The following is a 19458-nucleotide window of genomic DNA, read 5'->3' as shown; positions in this document are numbered from 1 at the left end:
CCGGTTCGTGAGTTCGAGCCCCGCGTCAGGCTCTGTGCTGACAGCTCAGAGCCTGGAGCCTGTTTCAGATTCTGTGTCTCCCTCTCTCTGACCCTCCCCCGTTCATGCTCTGCCTCTCTCTGTCTCAAAAATAAATAAACGTTAAAAAAAAATTTAAAAAAATAAATAAATAAAATGCTCTTTCAGTCCTTTGGGAAACATTTTCACGTCATTAGCACCTCAATGTTACTAATCATTTTAAAAATTAGATTTTTTTTTATTGTTCATTTTTAAGGGCACTTGTCGGGATGAGCACTGGGTGTTATATGTAAGTGATGAATCACTGGCTTCTACTCCTGAAACCAGTACTCCACTGTATGTTAATTAACTTGAACTTAAATAAATAAATTTTTAAAGAATTAGATTTTTGATAATTCTGTTTTATAAACTCATGAATCCATGCTTTACATTACATACCCATTTGTAGAATCAACTTAAGTCAGAAAGACTGAAAATCCATCATAAGAAAGTAAAGATTTTCTGTGGACCACTATATTAGGGAAATTCTTGTATGTGGTCATTATTTCAGAGATATATACTAAGATAAATAATTTGAAAAAAAGTAATGTTTACTTCTTCAGCAGAATAACCACCAGAACAATTTGAACAACTTCCAAAATCTATTCAATTCCACTAAATAGTCTTTTTTTTAATGGGAAAATACAACAAATGGATTCTTATTTTATTATTAATGCATTTGATGCATTGACACCACCAATTGCATGATTTACTTGACAGTATCTGGTTGGACAAAACTTCAGATAAGAAATTTGAATGTAGGAAGTCCATCCTAGGGGTTATTTAATGAATGATTTGCATATGTATTCTTATGTAGGAATGAATATGTTTCACATTTAACTTTATCAATTAATAGGATCTAATATTAACATTGTCAAACTTATTCACATTTTAAAATAACTAGTCATATGTCTTAATTTGAGATGTTGCTATAAAATAATTTTTAAGTATGAAAACCTTACTACAAGGATAATATATAAATTTGCACATGTATTTTACAATATATATTAAATATCTTAGTTTTTCAGTCAATGTCACCATCCCTTCACAGAATTTTGGAAAACAAAAAAAATCCTGAAATGTACCTTGTAAATGAAGTATATATGGGAAAAAATAACATTTGTCTGAGGTAGAAGTTCTTATTATTTTTCTATTTTTTTTTTTTTTTTCAATCTTGGCAGCCGCTTCTCCCCTGTTGTTATTTAGGGAGAAAAGTCAGCTGTAATACTAGAATATCTCGTTCACTCTAATTTATACGATTTGGAATGCATGATTTAGATGAGTTTGAATAAGATTTAATAAATCACTTGATGAGCAATGTGTGAATAAGATTTCTTGGAGTTTGTGAAACCTACTTGAGAAAATAATTTTAAGAAATCAATTATTTTTATGGAAAATGAAGTCATACCCTTTCAATAAGATGAAACTAAAAACTGTATTCTTACTTTAATCACAATTATTTTTTATCAGACGCCCTTTGTAGCAGTCAAGTTTGGGTTTCAAATACTAGAAAGTTTAAAATGATGAAATTTCATTTTCTTCAAAGTCCTTTAGAATTATACTATATAGAAGTTCAAATATTGTCTTTCATGAGATTTTCAAAATTAGTGCATTGTCTACTGTGACTATTAAAAATGTAATCTATTTTATTTGTCCTTGTTTCTGTAGGTGCATATCTTTTGCCGTATTTAATACTGCTTCTGGTAATAGGTATTCCCCTTTTTTTCCTGGAACTTTCTGTGGGTCAGAGAATTCGGCGAGGAAGCATTGGTGTATGGAATTACATAAGCCCTAAACTGGGTGGCATTGGATTTGCAAGTTGTGTAGTAAGTTTCCTGGTATGGTGTATGCCATATAATTTTTACAGGGTTTGTAATGGTACAGTTTTCATTTATATGAAATATTTGTGTATTTCTATTCAACTCTTTAATCGTGTTTTTAAAAAAAACATCTTTGGAGTTTGCACTAATATGCAAACCAAGCTGTTAATATTAATACAGTTCAACCTTGATAATGCCTGTTAAGACCTATAGGAGTCATCTTTTTAGAAAAGATGATGTGTTTCAAGTAAAAATGAAATGAGGATTTTTAAAATGTTGAATGGGGTTTTATGCATTTCATCTTGTTCAAAGGAAGGGGCATGAGAGATGTAATGTAATTACACTGTTTTGTTTTGCAGGTGTGCTTTTTTGTGGCTCTCTACTACAATGTCATCATTGGCTGGAGTTTGTTTTATTTTTCTCAGTCTTTTCAGCAACCTCTACCTTGGGATCAATGTCCTTTGGTGAAAAATGCTTCACACACTTGTAAGACATGTACCATGTACTGTTTTTGTATATAAAGATCATAAAGTTGGGGCGCCTGGGTGGCGCAGTCGGTTAAACGTCCGACTTCAGCCAGGTCACGATCTCGCGGTCTGTGGGTTCGAGCCCCGCGTCGGGCTCTGGGCTGATGGCTCAGAGCCTGGAGCCTGTTTCCGATTCTGTGTCTCCCTCTCTCTCTGCCCCTCCCCCGTTCATGCTCTGTCTCTCTCTGTCCCAAAAATAAATAAACGTTGAAAAAAAAATTAAAAAAAAAAATAAAGATCATAAAGTTGCTAAAAGTGTGACACTTTGAGATTTTTTTCCTTTTAAAATAATGTGGAAGGGGCACCTAGGAGGCTCAGTTGGTTGAGCATCCAGCTTCGGCTCAGGTCATGGTCTCGCAGTTTGTGAGTTTGAGCCCCACATCAGGCTCTGTGCTGACACCTTGCTCAGAGCCTAGAGCCTGCTTTGGATTCTGTGTCTCCCCTCTCTCTCCCCCTCCCCCGCTCATGCTCTGTGTCTCTCTGTCTCTCAATGATAAATAAACGTTAAAAAAAATTAAAGAAACCTCAACAAGGATACATGTCTGTGAATTTTGCACCATTGTGTTTTCATTGTGAATGTAAATACTTCTCGAGAATAGTAGTACTTTTCTATGAAATGTTAAGAACTGATTTATAGGCTTATTGGAGGAAAAAAATGCCTCATTCCTCTTTCTAGTCTGAAATGACTGTATTACCTTTCTTTCTACAGTCGTGGAGCCGGAATGTGAAAAAAGTTCTGCCACCACCTATTACTGGTATAGAGAAGCCCTGAATATTTCCAGTTCCATTTCTGAAAGTGGGGGCTTAAACTGGAAGATGACCGTCTGCTTGCTGGCCGCCTGGGTTGTAGTTTGCTTGGCTATGATCAAAGGCATTCAATCTTCTGGAAAAGTTAGTATATTAGAGCCCCTCCTGATTATGCTAATCACCACTCCTGCATGCCCTCCACGCACCCCTCAAGCTCTGCTATAAATGTCTGGGCAAACTACAAGTACCATGTCATTCTAGGAAATACAGATTGGCAAAAAGTGGTACTTTTAAAAATGTGTTTAAAGAAAGACCATAAAAATGTGTTTGATAGTGAAATCTGAAGTTACATAATCTCTCCTTATTTCATCAAAGATCTTTCCTGAAATTTGTGTCAATACTAAACAATCTTTACTTTTGCTATTCATTCACTTGACCCTCATGTTTTAGTTCACCAAAGATGGAGGTGAGACATAGATAACAGGAGAGCGAGTCATGAGGCTCAGGAGATGAGTGCCACAGATTGTGGGTGCAGCCCTGCTTTGTCCTGAAGCTGCAGAGAGGGGTCTGAGGCAGCTAGCAAGGGCCTCGGTGTGGGGCTCACCTGGAGGAAGAATGATGGGGCAGGGAAGGGAGGTGCTGTAATGTGAGGCTTTGCAGGTCAGAGGGAGGAACTCACATTGTATTGCAGCTGTATTAGAAACCCTGGGAATGTGTTAAGCAGGAATAAGATACCCTGAGTGGTAGCCTGAAAACTAGGAGAATATTACCAGTGGTTCAGGACTACTTCTGAGTATTTGACTTTTGCACCTGGATGGATGGTTGGGCTATTTGTAGAGGTGGAGACGGGTGGGGACATCTGTGGGGGAAATTCAGAAGTTCTTTTCTGGACCTGAAAAGTTTTAGAGACCTGTTAGGCTTCTACATGGAGATGTCAAGGAAGCTGTAAATGTCTGGCTAGGACAATTGCTTTTCTATGGTTAAACATTTGCTTAACTTTAAACGTGAAAACTTGTGAAGTGGAAAGTACAACCTTGGCATTGCTAATTATTCAGTCTTGGGAGACTTAACAGGGGCCGCTCTTTACTCCAAAAGCTTTACAGACTTATAATGGGATTTTGATTAATGAAAAAATAAAGACTTTTTTGCTGTTTCTTTTACCTAAAACAATATAAGTAAGGATTTATTAGGGTGTCAGTGGCCATTAATTTCTCTTAAATCTTGCTTGTTTTGTGAACTGTAAGAAATCAACTATAAGAAATCAAGTTAACAATAACTATGGACTATTTTAAAGAAGTGTAAGTAAGAGAGAGTCCTTATTTCTCATTATATCTCAAATAGGATCTTAAGTCACATTGCATTAAGACTAATAAGCCATTCTAATATGATGGCTATACAAGGTATTAATAGTATTATTAATCATGCTATAAAAACAGACTGCCAAAGTATAGAAGAGGACATATTATCTTAGCTATAGAAAGGAATGTAGATGTTAGTGCGTCTCACCTATATTTTTTTTTTTCTTTGTAGATCATGTATTTTAGTTCTCTTTTCCCATATGTGGTACTTATATGCTTCCTAATCAGAGCACTCCTTTTAAATGGTTCAATTGATGGCATCCGCCACATGTTTACCCCTAAGGTATGTACTGCATTTCTATTCAAGGCTTATGATCATAAAAGCATTATGTCCATTGTTAAAATGTTCCCACAGTTAGACTTAAGGGACAATTGTTCTAACATATGTACATTAGCCTTTTAAATTATAGCTGTTATGTTAACCAGCCTAGAAAAAAACAGGGCTTTTATATATCTATAATTATATCCATCTATTTCCAATTTTATATGTCCCATTTTAGTTCTAGACTAAGACTCGCTATGTGAACTTCAAAAATTCCTCTTTTATAGTAAATTAACTTCCAGTTTTTTACACTGAGACATTTTAGGACTTTTCCATCTTTACTCTTCTTCCTTCTCTAAGTCTGTGGTTTTTAACCTTTTGTAATTGACTGCTTTGAAAAAACCGATAATAAGATCTTCTTACCAGAAAAACATAAGGAACATAATGATTTGCTTAATATCTAGAAGATTGACAGATTACCTAAAATCCATGAATGGGGGCTGAGGACGTTTCTGTGCTGTAAATCCTGTCTCGAGAAAATCAGTGTTCTTGTTTTGAGGTTTTGTACTTCCTAGAATAATACTTATAGTGGCAAGTTTGGGAAGTTTTCTGAATATACATTTCAGAAGAATTCTCATTAGGCTCCATAAATGGCTCAGAACTTATGTTCTTTTATTCATGTTAGAGCTGAACCCAATGCTGGGCCGTTTGAATCTGTTTAATGAATCCTTGTGGATTAAATATATTGATTTGGCAGGAAACAAAAACAAGTTTTGAGATGTACATAATTTTAGTAATGAAGTTATACCTCACTATTAGTTTGCTAACACTTTTATTGGCAGACACTGAGTTACAAAAATACCGTTTCAAAATTAGTTCAGAAATTGGAAGTTATCTGAAGGGTGAATGTGCAGCCAGCATCATGCTGTGGGATTTGGGCAGAAATTAACTTCCCTGGAATTCTTTGTCAGTCCTGGCAGCTGCCTTGATACTATGTAAAAAAGGCTGTGTTCTTTGGGTATCAGGTTCCCAAGCTGGAACCTGGAATTCATTCTCTAGTAGCAAAAATGCTGCCATTGATATCTGATTTTCTTGACTAATTCAAAAGTCCTGGTTAGCATTTAGAATTTTTGGAACTCCTCAGTGAGTAACTACTGAAGATTTATAGATTTCAGCTGTATTATAATTTAAATCGGCTTCAAATGGGCCATACTTAATATCTAAAAACATTTATAGTGTAATGTTTAAAAAAAGAAAGCTTTTTGAGTTTAAAACAACAAACTTTGGTGTAAACTTCTGGAATATCACTTTTTATAAGTTGGCTATTGCTTGTGACATAATTCTGAATATTTGATTTAAATAAATATCTTAGAGTGCAAATACTTTGATAGGACACTTTTACATGCCTCCATATTTAAAACTGTAGCATTATGGGGCGCCTGGGTGGCGCAGTCGGGTAAGCGTCCGACTTCAGCCAGGTCACGATCTCGCGGTCCTTGAGTTCGAGTCCCGCGTCAGGCTCTGGGCTGATGGCTCAGAGCCTGGAGGCTGTTTCCGATTCTGTGTCTCCCTCTCTCTCTGCCCCTCCCCCATTCATGCTCTGTCTCTCTCTGTCCCAAAAATAAATAAACATTGAAAAAAAAAATTAAAAAAAAAAAACAAAACTGTAGCATTATTAACATTTTAAACCAGGACTGGGGAATCACTATTAAAATATAGTTAATTCTTTCTTCAGTTCATTTTCCATTGACTGTGGATAGATGTGGGTGTGATAGTTACTCTGATAATGATAAGTTGTCAATTACTATTTAGTTTACATTGTTTGTCCAAGGGAGAAAGTAAAGGACACAAGTAATCTGAATAATATCTTTAGTAAATAGGTATTGCCTGCCATCTAGTGGGAAGAGTAGAGATAGATTGTTAAGTGTGTTTTAGATCAGTATTCATGATAGAATAGTAATGTAGCAACAATCAATAAGCAATATGAATATTTTAGTTAAGTCTTCATAAATTATACATATGATCATGATTATGTTTCATTAGAATATTATATTTACATTATATTTCAATAGTAATCACTAAAATTAATTGAACAATAAATCCTAATATTTGAGAAAATAGGCATTTTGGAATCTACTTGAGTTCGTATTTCAGCTCTGCTCCAGAACTGCTGTGTAACCTCAGGCAGATTCCTTAATCTTTCTATCATTCAGATAATAGTAGCAACAAATTTCATGAATTGTTCTGAATATTAAATGAGATAATCCATATAAAGTGCTTATCAGTGTGCCTACCAGTACAGTCCATAGTTGTCCAAAATGATTGAGCAGAGTGTGGTAGGTCAGGAATGTGACAGAGTGGTATATGCCTTGCTACCCCATCTGCAGTTGAGGAAGCTGAAACTCAGAGAGAGCAGCCACTTACGGTAGATTGCACTGTTTTTAGATAATGAAATGGCAGAATCAGGATCTGAAACTGGAACTCATGTTCTTAGCCATGTTTGACATTGCTCCCAATGAGAAAAATTTTACTGCAATGGTAAAAAGAGATACAATACCAATTTAAACACTATTGTTACTGAAATCAAACTTAACTTTATTAACATCTGTGTCAGATATGGGTAATATTAATTGTTCCATTTGAAAGGTTTGATTGTTATATACAGTTATAATTGCCTAAGAAGTGAAGCTGAGTTACTTGAAGCATATATTCAGCACAGGTTTAGAACTTTAAAACTTTGGATATGAAAGTGTCTTAGAGATGATATAGTTACACTTCTTCCATTTTCAGGCAACTGTTGAAATGAATCAACAATACATATATGAACATGCAAAGTACAAATAGCTCTAACCAAACTCATAATCTGCTTATTATCTGCTTTCACTATTAGACTTCCACCAGAAAACACAAAACGTAGGGTATTAGTTAAGTAATTAGATTTTATTGATAAGTTATTTTGCTTTGGAAAGAAAACAAAGGCATAAGTAAGAAATGATTGAAGATAGTTAATTTGAAATAGTCCTTTTGATTTATTTGTCTTAAAGATATTTAAAAATTCCCTTATAGGTAGAAAACCTCCACGTAAGTAAAATTTCCATCTACATGTTTGTGTGTAGTCTTTCTTCATATTTCTTGTTTCGTTACTAAGTGAAAAATTCATTATTTCTACTTACGAACAGATTATCACCCCAGTTTAAATAACCTTAAATATATCATAAGTATCATTATGATATATTTAAATAGTAGAACTGATTCCATGTAGAGCATTCTTAAATACTATTTTGCAGCTGACTTCTGTTATGTTTAATTTTAAACAGCTTGAAATGATGCTGGAGCCCAAGGTCTGGAGAGAAGCTGCCACCCAGGTGTTCTTTGCCTTAGGGCTGGGGTTTGGTGGCGTCATCGCCTTTTCAAGCTACAACAAAAGAGACAACAATTGCCACTTCGATGCTGTCCTGGTGTCCTTCATTAATTTTTTTACATCTGTCCTGGCAACATTGGTGGTGTTTGCAGTTCTGGGCTTCAAAGCAAATGTCATAAATGAGAAATGCATCGCAGAGTATGGCTATTCATTTCCTTTAGCTTTTGATGGCATAAGCATATGAAAAGCATAACCTCCCAAGCCCATAAATGTTCATTAATACGTTTTTTCTGTTTTCCAGAAATTTGAAAATGATCGTAAAATTTTTGAGAATGGGCAACATTAGTCAGGATATTATTCCTCATCATATCAACCTGTCAGCTGTTACTGCAGAAGATTATCATTTAGTTTATGACATCATTCAAAAAGTGAAAGAAGAAGAGTTTCCTGCTCTTCATCTCAATTCCTGTCAAATTGAGGATGAGCTAAATAAAGTTAGTAGGTTATATTTAAGCAATACGATAGTCATCAATCATTTAATTAATGCATTATCCACAAAACGTCTTTTAGGAAAATGACCTTTAAAATGCCTGTGGAAGATTATGCTGTTTCAAAACTGACATTTTTAATTTCAGAGAAGATATTTTCTTCTTTTTTTGTTTAAGTTTTTATTTTACTACCAGTTAACATGTGGAATTTAAGAAAGAAGACAAACAAAGTGGGAAAAAACAAGAGAGAAATCAAAAGAACATACTTTCTTAAATCATGAAGGATTGCTTTACTTTAAAAAGCAATCCCATTGGCTAAGCCATAATAATTTAAAATAAAATATAAACTTTCATCATAGAAAATGAAATTAGTCTGATACTTTTCCTGGTATAATATTTTAATACAAAATTTGAATTTTGACTATCATTTATATATTGCATAATTGCTTTGACACATGAATACTTGGCCATTTTAGTATTTGTGTTTAACAAGTCCTGATTAAGTCCTTTTCTTCAGCCACTGTCGTTTATTTTAATAAACACGAAATAGGTGAACATTAATAAATATCATTGTATTGGTTGTTGCCTTTTCCCTGTATTGCCAAAAAGGAAAATATAACAGAGAGCTTGGCTACTAATCCTTTGCCATAAGACAGTTAACCATACATGAGACTAAGCATAAAGAATCATGTGCAGGAAATTATGGATGGAGCCATCATTTATATAAAAATCTTAAGTTCTGTAAAGAAAGATTTAATTACCAACTTACTTTTAAACGTTCTTTTTTTTTTTAATTCTGGTATATTGTTTTTATGAGATAACACAATTGACTAAGTTTGGTTGGAGACACAGTTTCTTAGGAGACAATAACACGATATCAGCCTATTTATTTCCAGTATTTCCAAACATTATTCAGTGTTTCCCTCCTCTTTGTAACTGATATATATATATATATATATATATATATATATATATGGCTATCTCTTAATATTATTTGGTACTAATGTCACTATTTTATATATATTTTACAGGCTGTTCAGGGGACTGGTTTAGCTTTTATTGCCTTTACGGAAGCAATGACACATTTCCCTGCATCTCCCTTCTGGTCAGTGATGTTCTTCCTCATGCTCGTCAATCTGGGGCTTGGCAGCATGTTTGGAACCATTGAAGGGATCATCACACCTGTTGTGGACACTTTCAAAGTGAGGAAAGAAATTCTTACTGGTGAGTTTTTATGCATTTGACTTTTCATTGAACTGATACAGTCCATTTTAGGAAAGTTTTTTATTCATTCCTATCTATTAATATGTATATTATTATTTGTTATTTATGTATTTATATACTATGCAAATTATAGATTTAACATAGGTTGAATTGATTGTTAATGATTACTTATTATATCACTCTTTATTAATAGTAATGTCACTACCATGAATTACTGGCATTAGAATAAAGTCATAGAATGTTTATGCATAACTTTGTAAATAAGACAAATATTCTTTTTTTAATGTTTATTATTTTTGAGAGAGAGAGAGAGAGAAAGTGCAGCAGAGAGGGGCAGAGAGAGGGGGAGACACAGAATCTGAACCAGGCTCCAGGCGCTGAGCTGTCAGCAAAAAGCTCCATGTGGGACTTGAATTCACGAACTGTGAGATCATGACCTGAACCGAAGTCGGACGCTTAACTGACTGAGCCACCCAGGTGCCCCAACAAGACAAATATTTTTAAAGGTTCAGATCTGATATTCCTGTTTCAAAAAATGCATAGTTGAAATTGATAAATCTAAATTCAGTTCTCATATAAAATAGCCCTTATGGCCTACTAGTAGTTAATACTTCTAAGTAAGAAAGATAATAAAACAGTTTATCAATATTTATAGTTATTCTTAAGTCCAGTCTGCAAGCAGTTATTAAAATACCAGTTATGTACTGCATCATCCTTGCATTTGAAGAATGTAAAGGATATAAGAGAAATTAAAAAAGAGATACAGAGATATAGGAGAGCCTTGTCTCCAAAAATAATAGTACTGATAACTAAAACCAAGTTTGGGTAGATAAGACTTACACCAGGTAATATACTGATAGATAGCATAACAGTGATTTAACATGCTGTAAGAATAAGGAAGCAACAAAAGTCATATAAATATATGATGGGACTATCAGTAAGAGTGATGGAAGTTAAATTGGAAGTTAAATTGGAAATTCATACTTACTGGGATTGTTAGAGAACCCTCATCTGATTGAACCCAAGGATGTCTGTTTTCTCCCCTCCCAAACTGCCATTACCTGCTCAATTATTTTTTTTTTTAATTTTTTTTAACATTTATTTATTTTTGAGACAGAGAGAGACAGAGCATGAACAGGGGAGGGACAGAGAGAGAGGGAGACACAGAATCTGAAACAGGCTCCAGGCTCTGAGCTGTCAGCACAGAGCCCGACGTGGGGCTCGAACTCACAGCCCTCACGGACCGCGAGATCATGACCTGAGCTGAATTCGGCCGCTCAACCGACTGAGCCACCCAGGCGCCCCAACCTGCTCAATTATTTGCACTCACCTCTGCTAAAAGGTGGTTGAGAAGTAGAACATAGTCATCTTTTATTTTTGACAGGTCCTTTGCTGAGTGTGTGAGAGAATAGTCTAATGAAAATATGGGAATATTATATAGATTCCAGAAATCTAAGTTTTTTTAAAAAATTTATAAAGTTTTTTTTATTGTTTACTTAAGACAGAGAGAGAGAGAGAGAGAGAGAGAGAGAGAGAGAGAGAGAGAGAAAACTGGGGAGAGACAGAGAAAGGGAGAGAGAATCCCAAGCAGGCTCCACACTGCCAGCATGGAGTCCAGTTCGGGGCTCAAACTTGCAAACCGTGAGATCATGACCTGAGCCGAAATCCAGAGTCAGATGTTTAACCGACTGAGCCACCCAGGCACCCCTCTCTAAGTTTTTATATTAACTGTAGGTGCTCAGAAGTTTTTGCCTCTTTCTTAGATACTACTCCAGAAACTCCTTTTCGAAGGTTCTTCTCTGTTACTTGGATAATGAGATTGCCCAACCCTGTCATAATTGTATTCTCAACTTATCTATTCATGCAATATCAAGATAGAGATTTGGGTTGGTGCTCAGGCAAGATCTGATCGGATTTCTTCAGTTATGCTTTAAAAATACTGTATTTCAGTCAAATATAAAAATATATATGTTATCACAATCTTATTATGAGCTATATTAGTCTCATTATTAATTTAAGACTTCCACAGAGCTTCCAAAACTATAAAACATTATTAAAATCAGAAAAGACCTATGAACATTTGCTGCCTGAAAAGGTCACTATGTTATTTTTTTATATATAATTTTTTTTAACATTTATTTTTGAGAGACAGAGAGAGACAGAGCATGAGTGGGGGAGGAGCAGAGAGAGAAGGAGACACTGTATCTGAAGCAGGCTCCAAGCTCTGAGCTGTCAGCACAGAGCCTGACACGGGTCTCAAACTCATGAACCCTGAGATCATGACCTGAACTGAAGCAGGGCGCTTAACCGACTGAGCTACCCAGGAGCCCTGAAAAGGTCACTTTGTTATTAATAAAGAGAAGTATATTACAGAGATTTATGCTTTTAAAATCTTCTCAGTTTTTCTGTCTTTTTTATTTGTGCTTGTAAGTAAGTTTCTGCAGAGTCAGGGCAATGAATTGAGTCTTACCATGTATTCCTATTAAATCTGGGCGTAGCTCCAGCTAACTAACTCCCAATGTATTATATTCCATAGTATCAAGAAAGGTGTTGCCTGTTTATATGATTGACAAGTTATAAAAGTGAAAACAAAACTGTTTGAACATGGTAATTCATAATTAAATTTAAAAGATGCCCGTGAATAAAAGCTTAATTTTTTTCATCTATTTCTTTTGTACAGTTATCTGTTGTCTTCTGGCATTTTGTATTGGCCTGATATTTGTGCAACGTTCTGGAAATTACTTCGTTACAATGTTTGATGATTATTCTGCTACACTGCCTCTGCTAATTGTAGTCATTTTGGAGAATATTGCTGTATCCTTTGTTTATGGCATAGATAAGTAAGTATCTATGCATTCATTTTTCATCTCTATTTTGGAAAGACCAATTGTCAATACCCATTTCATTTAGAAGAGGAGGGGAATGATTAGAGGGGAAAATGCTTTGCAACAACATCAGATCTTTTGCAGGCTCTTTTTTCATTCAATCCCTTGAATACAGTATATTCCCCTATTAGGTGATTAGATAGAATTGTGTAGATAGTAATATAATCTAGGATTCCGGAGCTTTGATTTAATTCTAGTTATCAAATAGTAACCTCCAAGATGAATGAGTAATGGCTATGGTCCAAGAACCAACAACTTTAAGTTGTTTGAAGTTATTATTGTTGTCCACATTTCACATTTCTCAGGCTTATGAGACGCTAAGTGACTAACTCATCACACACCTGGACAGAAGCACATCTGGGATTCATAGCTATTTCTGCTTAACTTTAAATCCTATCTTCCTAATTACTTCCTAATTACCTCTAAATTATATACCTGCTTAATGCCAAAAGTATATATACTTGGCGTGAAATGAGGCATTAGAGTAATTGCAGAAGAAAAGGGTTACTAGAGGCTTTGTACAATATTTTTTAAAGTTGTTGCCTCTAGTTAACATATATGGACTAAGGCACTAAGATCATTAGGTTATTGAAAGTATATGTAAAGTAAGAATGAGTGTGTTGCATGAAGACCAGAGTCCTCTCAAACAACGTTGAGAATATTATCAGTATTGAAGGAGTTTTGTGACAAAGGTTGGAAAATATTTTTATTATTGTCAAAAGCTCCAGGCAAGCATGGGGAGGGACTTTTAGTAGTCATGTACTATATAGCGATAGTAGTAATAGCTGTCTAACATGCATTAAAATCTGAATCCTCATAAAAATACCCTGTAGTAACTAATATCCATATTACAAATGGAAAATTGGCCTTATTTATACAGGAGAACACAGTATGTTGGTTATAGAGCCAGGACTTTAATTTAGACCTTAATTTCAAAACTAGGTATCTCTACCAAGCTACCCTCAACTCCTAACTTGCATTGTGTTGGCATTTGATGTTATTTTTGCACTGATCTGTGGATCAATTAAGATCATAATGTAGATTTCCATTTACACAGTATGCCATTTACAATAGGCATAGTACAAAATATCTCGTTTTAGTAGTGTCCCTAAATAATAATGGTTAACAACAGAAGGAGAAATGATACTCCTACTAATAGTAGTTATTAAACTTGTATCTACGAAATTCCTACTGTATGTGAGGCAGTGTGCTCTTCACGCATTGCCTATGAGGCTAACAATAACTTCACGATAGAAATTCTGTTTTTTTAAAATGCCAAAAAAAAAAAATGCTCTGCCATCTTTTAGTGTATATCTTCGTGTATGAAAACGCAGGAAAATTCACTTCACTTGATTGTGGTGTAAAATCTTAGGAAAAAATACTTTTTTTTTTTAAAGAGGAAAGGAGGTGAATAAATCCCTGCAGACAACAAAAACACACAAGCAAAATAGATGGAAAACTAACCATATTTCAAAAAGTTGAAATAAATTGTTTTCAGTGATAGAAGCTACAAAATATTTTAAAAATAGAGAATATGACAATTAGAGAAAAGGGAGATTTGAAAACAAGGTGATAGAACTCAGGAAATAATTGTGAATAATAACAATTAAAAAACACTTCCAAAGTGATGATCAAATTAAAATGAACACAAAAACAATAAGCACAGTGACTAGTTCCACAAGAATTAGAAGCCAGAAAGGAGTCAATGTTTATTTTTTTAAACAAGAAGAAATAACAAAGGAGCAAAGCGAAGGAATAGAGACAGGAGTTATACAAAGATGACTCAACATGTGTACAATGAAGTCCTCTAAATGCAGTGGCTGGAACGTATCAAACTCTGTAATTCAAGAAACTTGCCTGAAATAAGCGACAACTTGAATGTTGAAAAGGCACATGATATATTTGGAAAAATGCCCATAATAGCCAACACTAGGACGTAGTCTAGGCTATTACTTCAAGACAAAAGAAAAAAAAAAAACCCACAAAGATAGAAAGAAGGGAAAAAATAAAGGGCTATCCAGGCAAAAACAATAAGGAAACAAAACGATCATACTTAACCTGGCTGGGGAGATACCATGATCATGAAGGTCGTTTTTCCAGGGAGAGGCTTAGTGCACTCCGGATGCGCTGACCGCTGTGATTTCCCCAAACGTGGGAAACTCAACTGCACAATTTGTAGTAATAGGGGACTGTGTTCACACTTTCTCCTTTAAAACAAACAAATAAACAAAACAATCAAAATTATGTATAAGAGAAAAATCAACAAACTTTTTTGTAACAATATTATATAGTTAAGAAATATTTACAGTTCTCAAGGAAAGAAAACATAAGCCAAAGATTTTAAATCCTGCAAAACTCACATTCAAGTGTAGTGACCACAGACAGTTGTGAACTTACAAGAAATTGGGGAATATAGCTACTATGATCTCTCTTTGAAGAATCTAATAGAGAACTATCTTTACAAAATCAAAAATTCTGCAGAAACATTGCTACAAGGACTGGTGGGTGGGCAGTAAATATCTCTAGATAAATACTAGGGGATATGGACTAGTATGTAATGATTATATGCTTTGACAATAGTAACATCATTTACCTAAAAGGGTGAACTTTATTTCATGTAAGTGATACCACAACAACCTTACTTAAAACAACATAAGCCTGATCATTACTAGGTCTAAGTGCTAATTTACAGGAAACAGGAGGATCATTTGTAGTTGTGAAGCAACACTTGGGGATGTGATCAGAAAAATCCAGACTGTAGGAGTACTATGAGATAAAGTGCCTAGTTGATTTAACAAATAGATTGGAAGAAACAAAAAAGAGCAGTAGGAGGAACCTAGAGATGAAAAATGGACTTGAGAAATACATCAGTCAGTCACAGTGTGTGGACCTTCTTTCAATTCAAACAAACAGACTATGAAAAGAAGTGAAAGTTTAGATTATATAAAGACTGACTGAATATTGAATGATATTAATGTATTATTGCTAAGTAAAAAAAGAGACTAGGAATTTTTAATGTATTTCAAATATTGTGTTTATAGAGTAGAAAGTCACCAGTAGGAGACTTTTCAGTAATTGGTTTAAGAAGGCTTTTGCTAAATGAAAATCACAGTACTTAACTGGTTCCATTTTACTTTATAAATGTTCTTAATTTGTAAGTAATCTTCCAATATGATTTTTTGATTCAGTATAAAATGTCGTAGGGTATCATCGATGAAACCTCTGTAAAACTATTGGCACATTTTTAAGGCATAGAAATAATTACCTGAGGCATAATTAAATACTTTCTTTTTATTTAGGTTTATGGAAGACCTGAAAGATATGCTGGGCTTTGCTCCCAACAGATATTACTACTATATGTGGAAATATATTTCTCCTCTAATGCTATTATCACTGCTAATAGCTAGTGTTGTGAATATGGGATTAAGTCCTCCTGGCTATAATGCATGGATTGAAGATAAGGTAAAATACAAAATAAGGAAGCTATGAAAAATATACATAAAATATTATTTTAGGGGTTTTTGTCTTTTGCTTTCTTCACAGTATATTTTGCTGTCTAATAAATGGTGTTGTTTTTATGCAGGGATCTTGAGATTTATATTTTGTTTGACCCCAAACATGTATGATTTTGCTGTACATTGTAGTTTGTTTTTTTAATACATGAGAAACACTGATTTGGTCCTCATTAAAGTAACTGTGTTTATGACACCACAGATGAACCAATAATTATGGGGCCTTTGACTCTAGAAAACATACTGCCTAAACCACGAGGAATATTTTTTCCTACATAAATTTATTAAATCATATCCCAGATACTATATAATAAGAGAATATTCAGTGGCCGTGTACACATAATTTAGGTAAATACTGAAGGAAAGTTTTGTTATAATTGCTTTATATTAGCAAAGACTATTTCAATTTCTGTTTTCAAGGTGCAAATTAGCTACATAATAATAAAGGTACATATTAGCTGTTATAAAACCAAAATCCTTATTTTTCAGAGATATTTCTGACCTTTAACTCTTCTATTGTCAGTAATTATATAACAACAATTAAATTCATGACTGGGGCATAAACAAGTCTGTTAACTCTTACAAAAATCTTGGGGCCAAAATTTAGATTTTTAGGGGTGCCTGGGTGGCTTGGTCGGTTAAGTGTCTGACTCTTGACTTCAGTTTATGTCATAGTCTCACGGTTGTGAGATCCAGCCCCGTGTTGGGTTCTACGGTGAGCGTGGAGCCTGATTGGGCTTCTCTCTCTCCTTCTCTCTCTGCCCCTCCTCTGCTCGTGCTTTCCCTCTCTCAAAATAAATAAATAAACTTTTAAAAAGAAAAAAAAAACCCACAAAATTTAGATTTTCAGTTTTTAGAAAGACAGGTGGCACATGTAACATGTAACTATCCCCAAACTTAATGACCAAGAGCAATGCTGATTTATTATTTCTCAGGGTTCTGCAGTTGAGCCGGGCAATTCTTCTTTAGGTTTTTCCTGAGCTAACTCATACAGTTGATTAAATTTGGAGGGTTGGTCTCTGTCCATGTAATCTTTCATTCTTGCCTTCTTCCTAGCATTATTGACTGAGGACAGCATTCTAAGAAACAGAGGCAGAAACTGTAAGGCTTGTAATGCCTAGCCTTGAAAGTTGATTGATGTCACTTTTGTTGGTCAAAGCACATCCGAAGACTCTTTGCTTACAAACCCAAGATAAATACAGGTTGTTTTTTTTTTTTTCCACATACTTTTAGAGCAAGATAACCAATAATGGGTTTTTTGACTTTCACAGGCATCTGAAGAATTTCTGAGCTATCCAACCTGGGGAATGGTTGTCTGTATCTTGCTGATGGTCCTGGCAATACTCCCTGTCCCAGCTGTCTTCATCATTCGTCGCTGCAACCTGATAGACAATAGCTCTGGCAATTTAGCATCTGTGACCTATAAGAGAGGAAGGGTCCTGAAAGAGCCTGTAAACTTAGAGGGAGATGATGCAAGCCTCATTCATGGAAAGATACCCAGCGAGATGTCATCTCCAAATTTTGGTAAAAATATTTATCGAAAACAGAGTGGATCACCAACTCTGGATACTGCTCCCAATGGACGATATGGAATAGGGTACTTAATGGCAGATATGCCGGATATGCCAGAATCCGATTTGTAGCCAGGGGGAAAATGTCAGCGGGTTCTATTTGGTTCATTTGTATGAATGAACATGGGCTCTACTAAGAGAAGCATTGGGCTTCACTTATCAGAGGGTGATCTCAGGTGTTCCTTGGCTGTGATCTTTAATCCTAAGTATATGTAAATTCAACTAGAGCATTCCTTCAGATTCTTTGGTTTACATTTGCGCAGAAAGAGTTACAGATAAAGCTTATAGTGACTGAGGTCCATGTGTGTCAGAATTTTTAAAAATACTTTTGGTGTTTTTTCAAGCATTTCTATCTCAAAAAAAAAAAAAAACAGGTGTTACCTCAGTTTGTAATGATTTCTGGTTTAATAGTATTGGCAATTCAAAAATGGTATAATTTAAAATGTATAAGTTTGCCTTCAGGGTAAATCCCAGTATTACAAAAACATTTCTGTAAGTTGGTGCCTCTAAGCACATTTCCATGAACATATTGTGTAGATAGGCTGTACTTATTTTGGTAGCATTGATACCTTCTTAGACAATTAACTGAAGAAGACTGCAAATATTTTCTTATGTAATAGCTGTATAGAGCAATAGTATCAAAGAATAAGAAGGCACTAATGCTGGATGACAGTTTAGATTCAGGGGTGACTGGGGATCATGTGCTCGATGGCTGTATATTTTGTGTAAAATATATGTGTGAAAGTGATCTAAGAAGGAGTCACTCAGCGCTCTCAAGAATTATGCAGATTCTGCATTTTCCTATGCCGTGTGCCTAAAAACCTACTTGATATTTATTGTGGTTTCAAGATTACTCATAGTATATTTATATATACTTGCAATGTATATATGTATATTAGTACTCTAAGTACTGATTTGAAAACTTGAAGCAAGATGGCATTTTATTTCATATCTTTCTGTTTTGCTTCTGTTTTATGCAAATATAAATCCTTTTTTAAGTGATTGTTAAGATTGTATGGCATTACATTTTAAGCTACAAATAAATGAAGTTAAAAATGATGTTTGTTTTCCACATTGATTTTTCTTGTATCACCTATACTGGATTATCTTGCATTTCAGTCAGGATTTAGGCATTTCATAATAAGTAATTATCACATTCCAAGAGGGATTAATAAATTGATTAATACAGCTACCACCACTTTAGAGACTAGGGAGAAATAGAATGCTATGGTTAAATGGTGTTCTGATGCAGTCTCACAATTCTTGAAAAAGTAGTCTCCTAGGAAACCATGTGTACACTTGACCGCTTGCAGGGCCAGTATTGTCTCTGAAGTGTAAGAAATTGTGACTTTAAAAAAAAATTTTTTTTTAACGTTTATTCATCTTTGAGAGACAGAGACAGAGCATGAGTGGGGCAGGGGCACAGAGAGGGAGACACAGAATCTGAAACAGGCTCCAGGCTCTGAGCTGTCAGCACAGAGCCCGACACAGGGCTCGAACTCATGGACCGTGAGATCATGACCTGATCCAAAGTCAGACACTCAACAGACTGAGCCACCCAGGCACCCCTAGTTGTGACTTTTTTTAATGAGACTGTTGCATATATGAATTTCGATGAAGCAGAGCTCCACTGAGTACCATCTCAC

General features: G+C 34.9%; 1 protein-coding gene and 1 non-coding gene across 5 annotated transcripts in view; both read left to right on the top strand.

Annotated features, from left to right (window-relative positions):
• Window positions 1-18852, top strand: part of SLC6A15 (solute carrier family 6 member 15) — a 39215-nt gene extending 20363 nt beyond the window's left edge. For 3 of the 4 annotated variants that reach the window (XM_047867997.1, XM_047867998.1, XM_047867999.1), the window contains exons 3-12: window positions 1726-1883; window positions 2237-2363; window positions 3114-3295; window positions 4682-4792; window positions 8089-8330; window positions 8434-8626; window positions 9652-9844; window positions 12525-12684; window positions 16029-16191; window positions 17513-18850. In XM_047867997.1, coding sequence (XP_047723953.1) covers window positions 1726-1883; window positions 2237-2363; window positions 3114-3295; window positions 4682-4792; window positions 8089-8330; window positions 8434-8626; window positions 9652-9844; window positions 12525-12684; window positions 16029-16191; window positions 17513-17884 — 1901 coding nt within the window. In that variant the 3' untranslated portion in view covers window positions 17885-18850. Of the gene's footprint in view, window positions 1-1725; window positions 1884-2236; window positions 2364-3113; window positions 3296-4681; window positions 4793-8088; window positions 8331-8433; window positions 8627-9651; window positions 9845-12524; window positions 12685-16028; window positions 16192-17512 lie in introns of all 4 variants that reach the window. The other variant, XM_047867996.1, reaches the window with a different exon arrangement.
• LOC125171466 (U1 spliceosomal RNA) lies at window positions 14779-14939 on the top strand. Its single transcript, XR_007154368.1, has one exon. It is a non-coding gene; the product is annotated as a U1 spliceosomal RNA (small nuclear RNA).
• Window positions 18853-19458: the final 606 nt, after the last annotated feature.

This window comes from Prionailurus viverrinus, chromosome B4, assembly GCF_022837055.1.
Source record: "Prionailurus viverrinus isolate Anna chromosome B4, UM_Priviv_1.0, whole genome shotgun sequence".
NCBI classification, from domain to species: Eukaryota; Metazoa; Chordata; class Mammalia; order Carnivora; family Felidae; genus Prionailurus; species Prionailurus viverrinus.
Note: the sequence above shows the minus strand (reverse complement) of the source record. Positions and strands in the feature narration are given on the sequence as shown.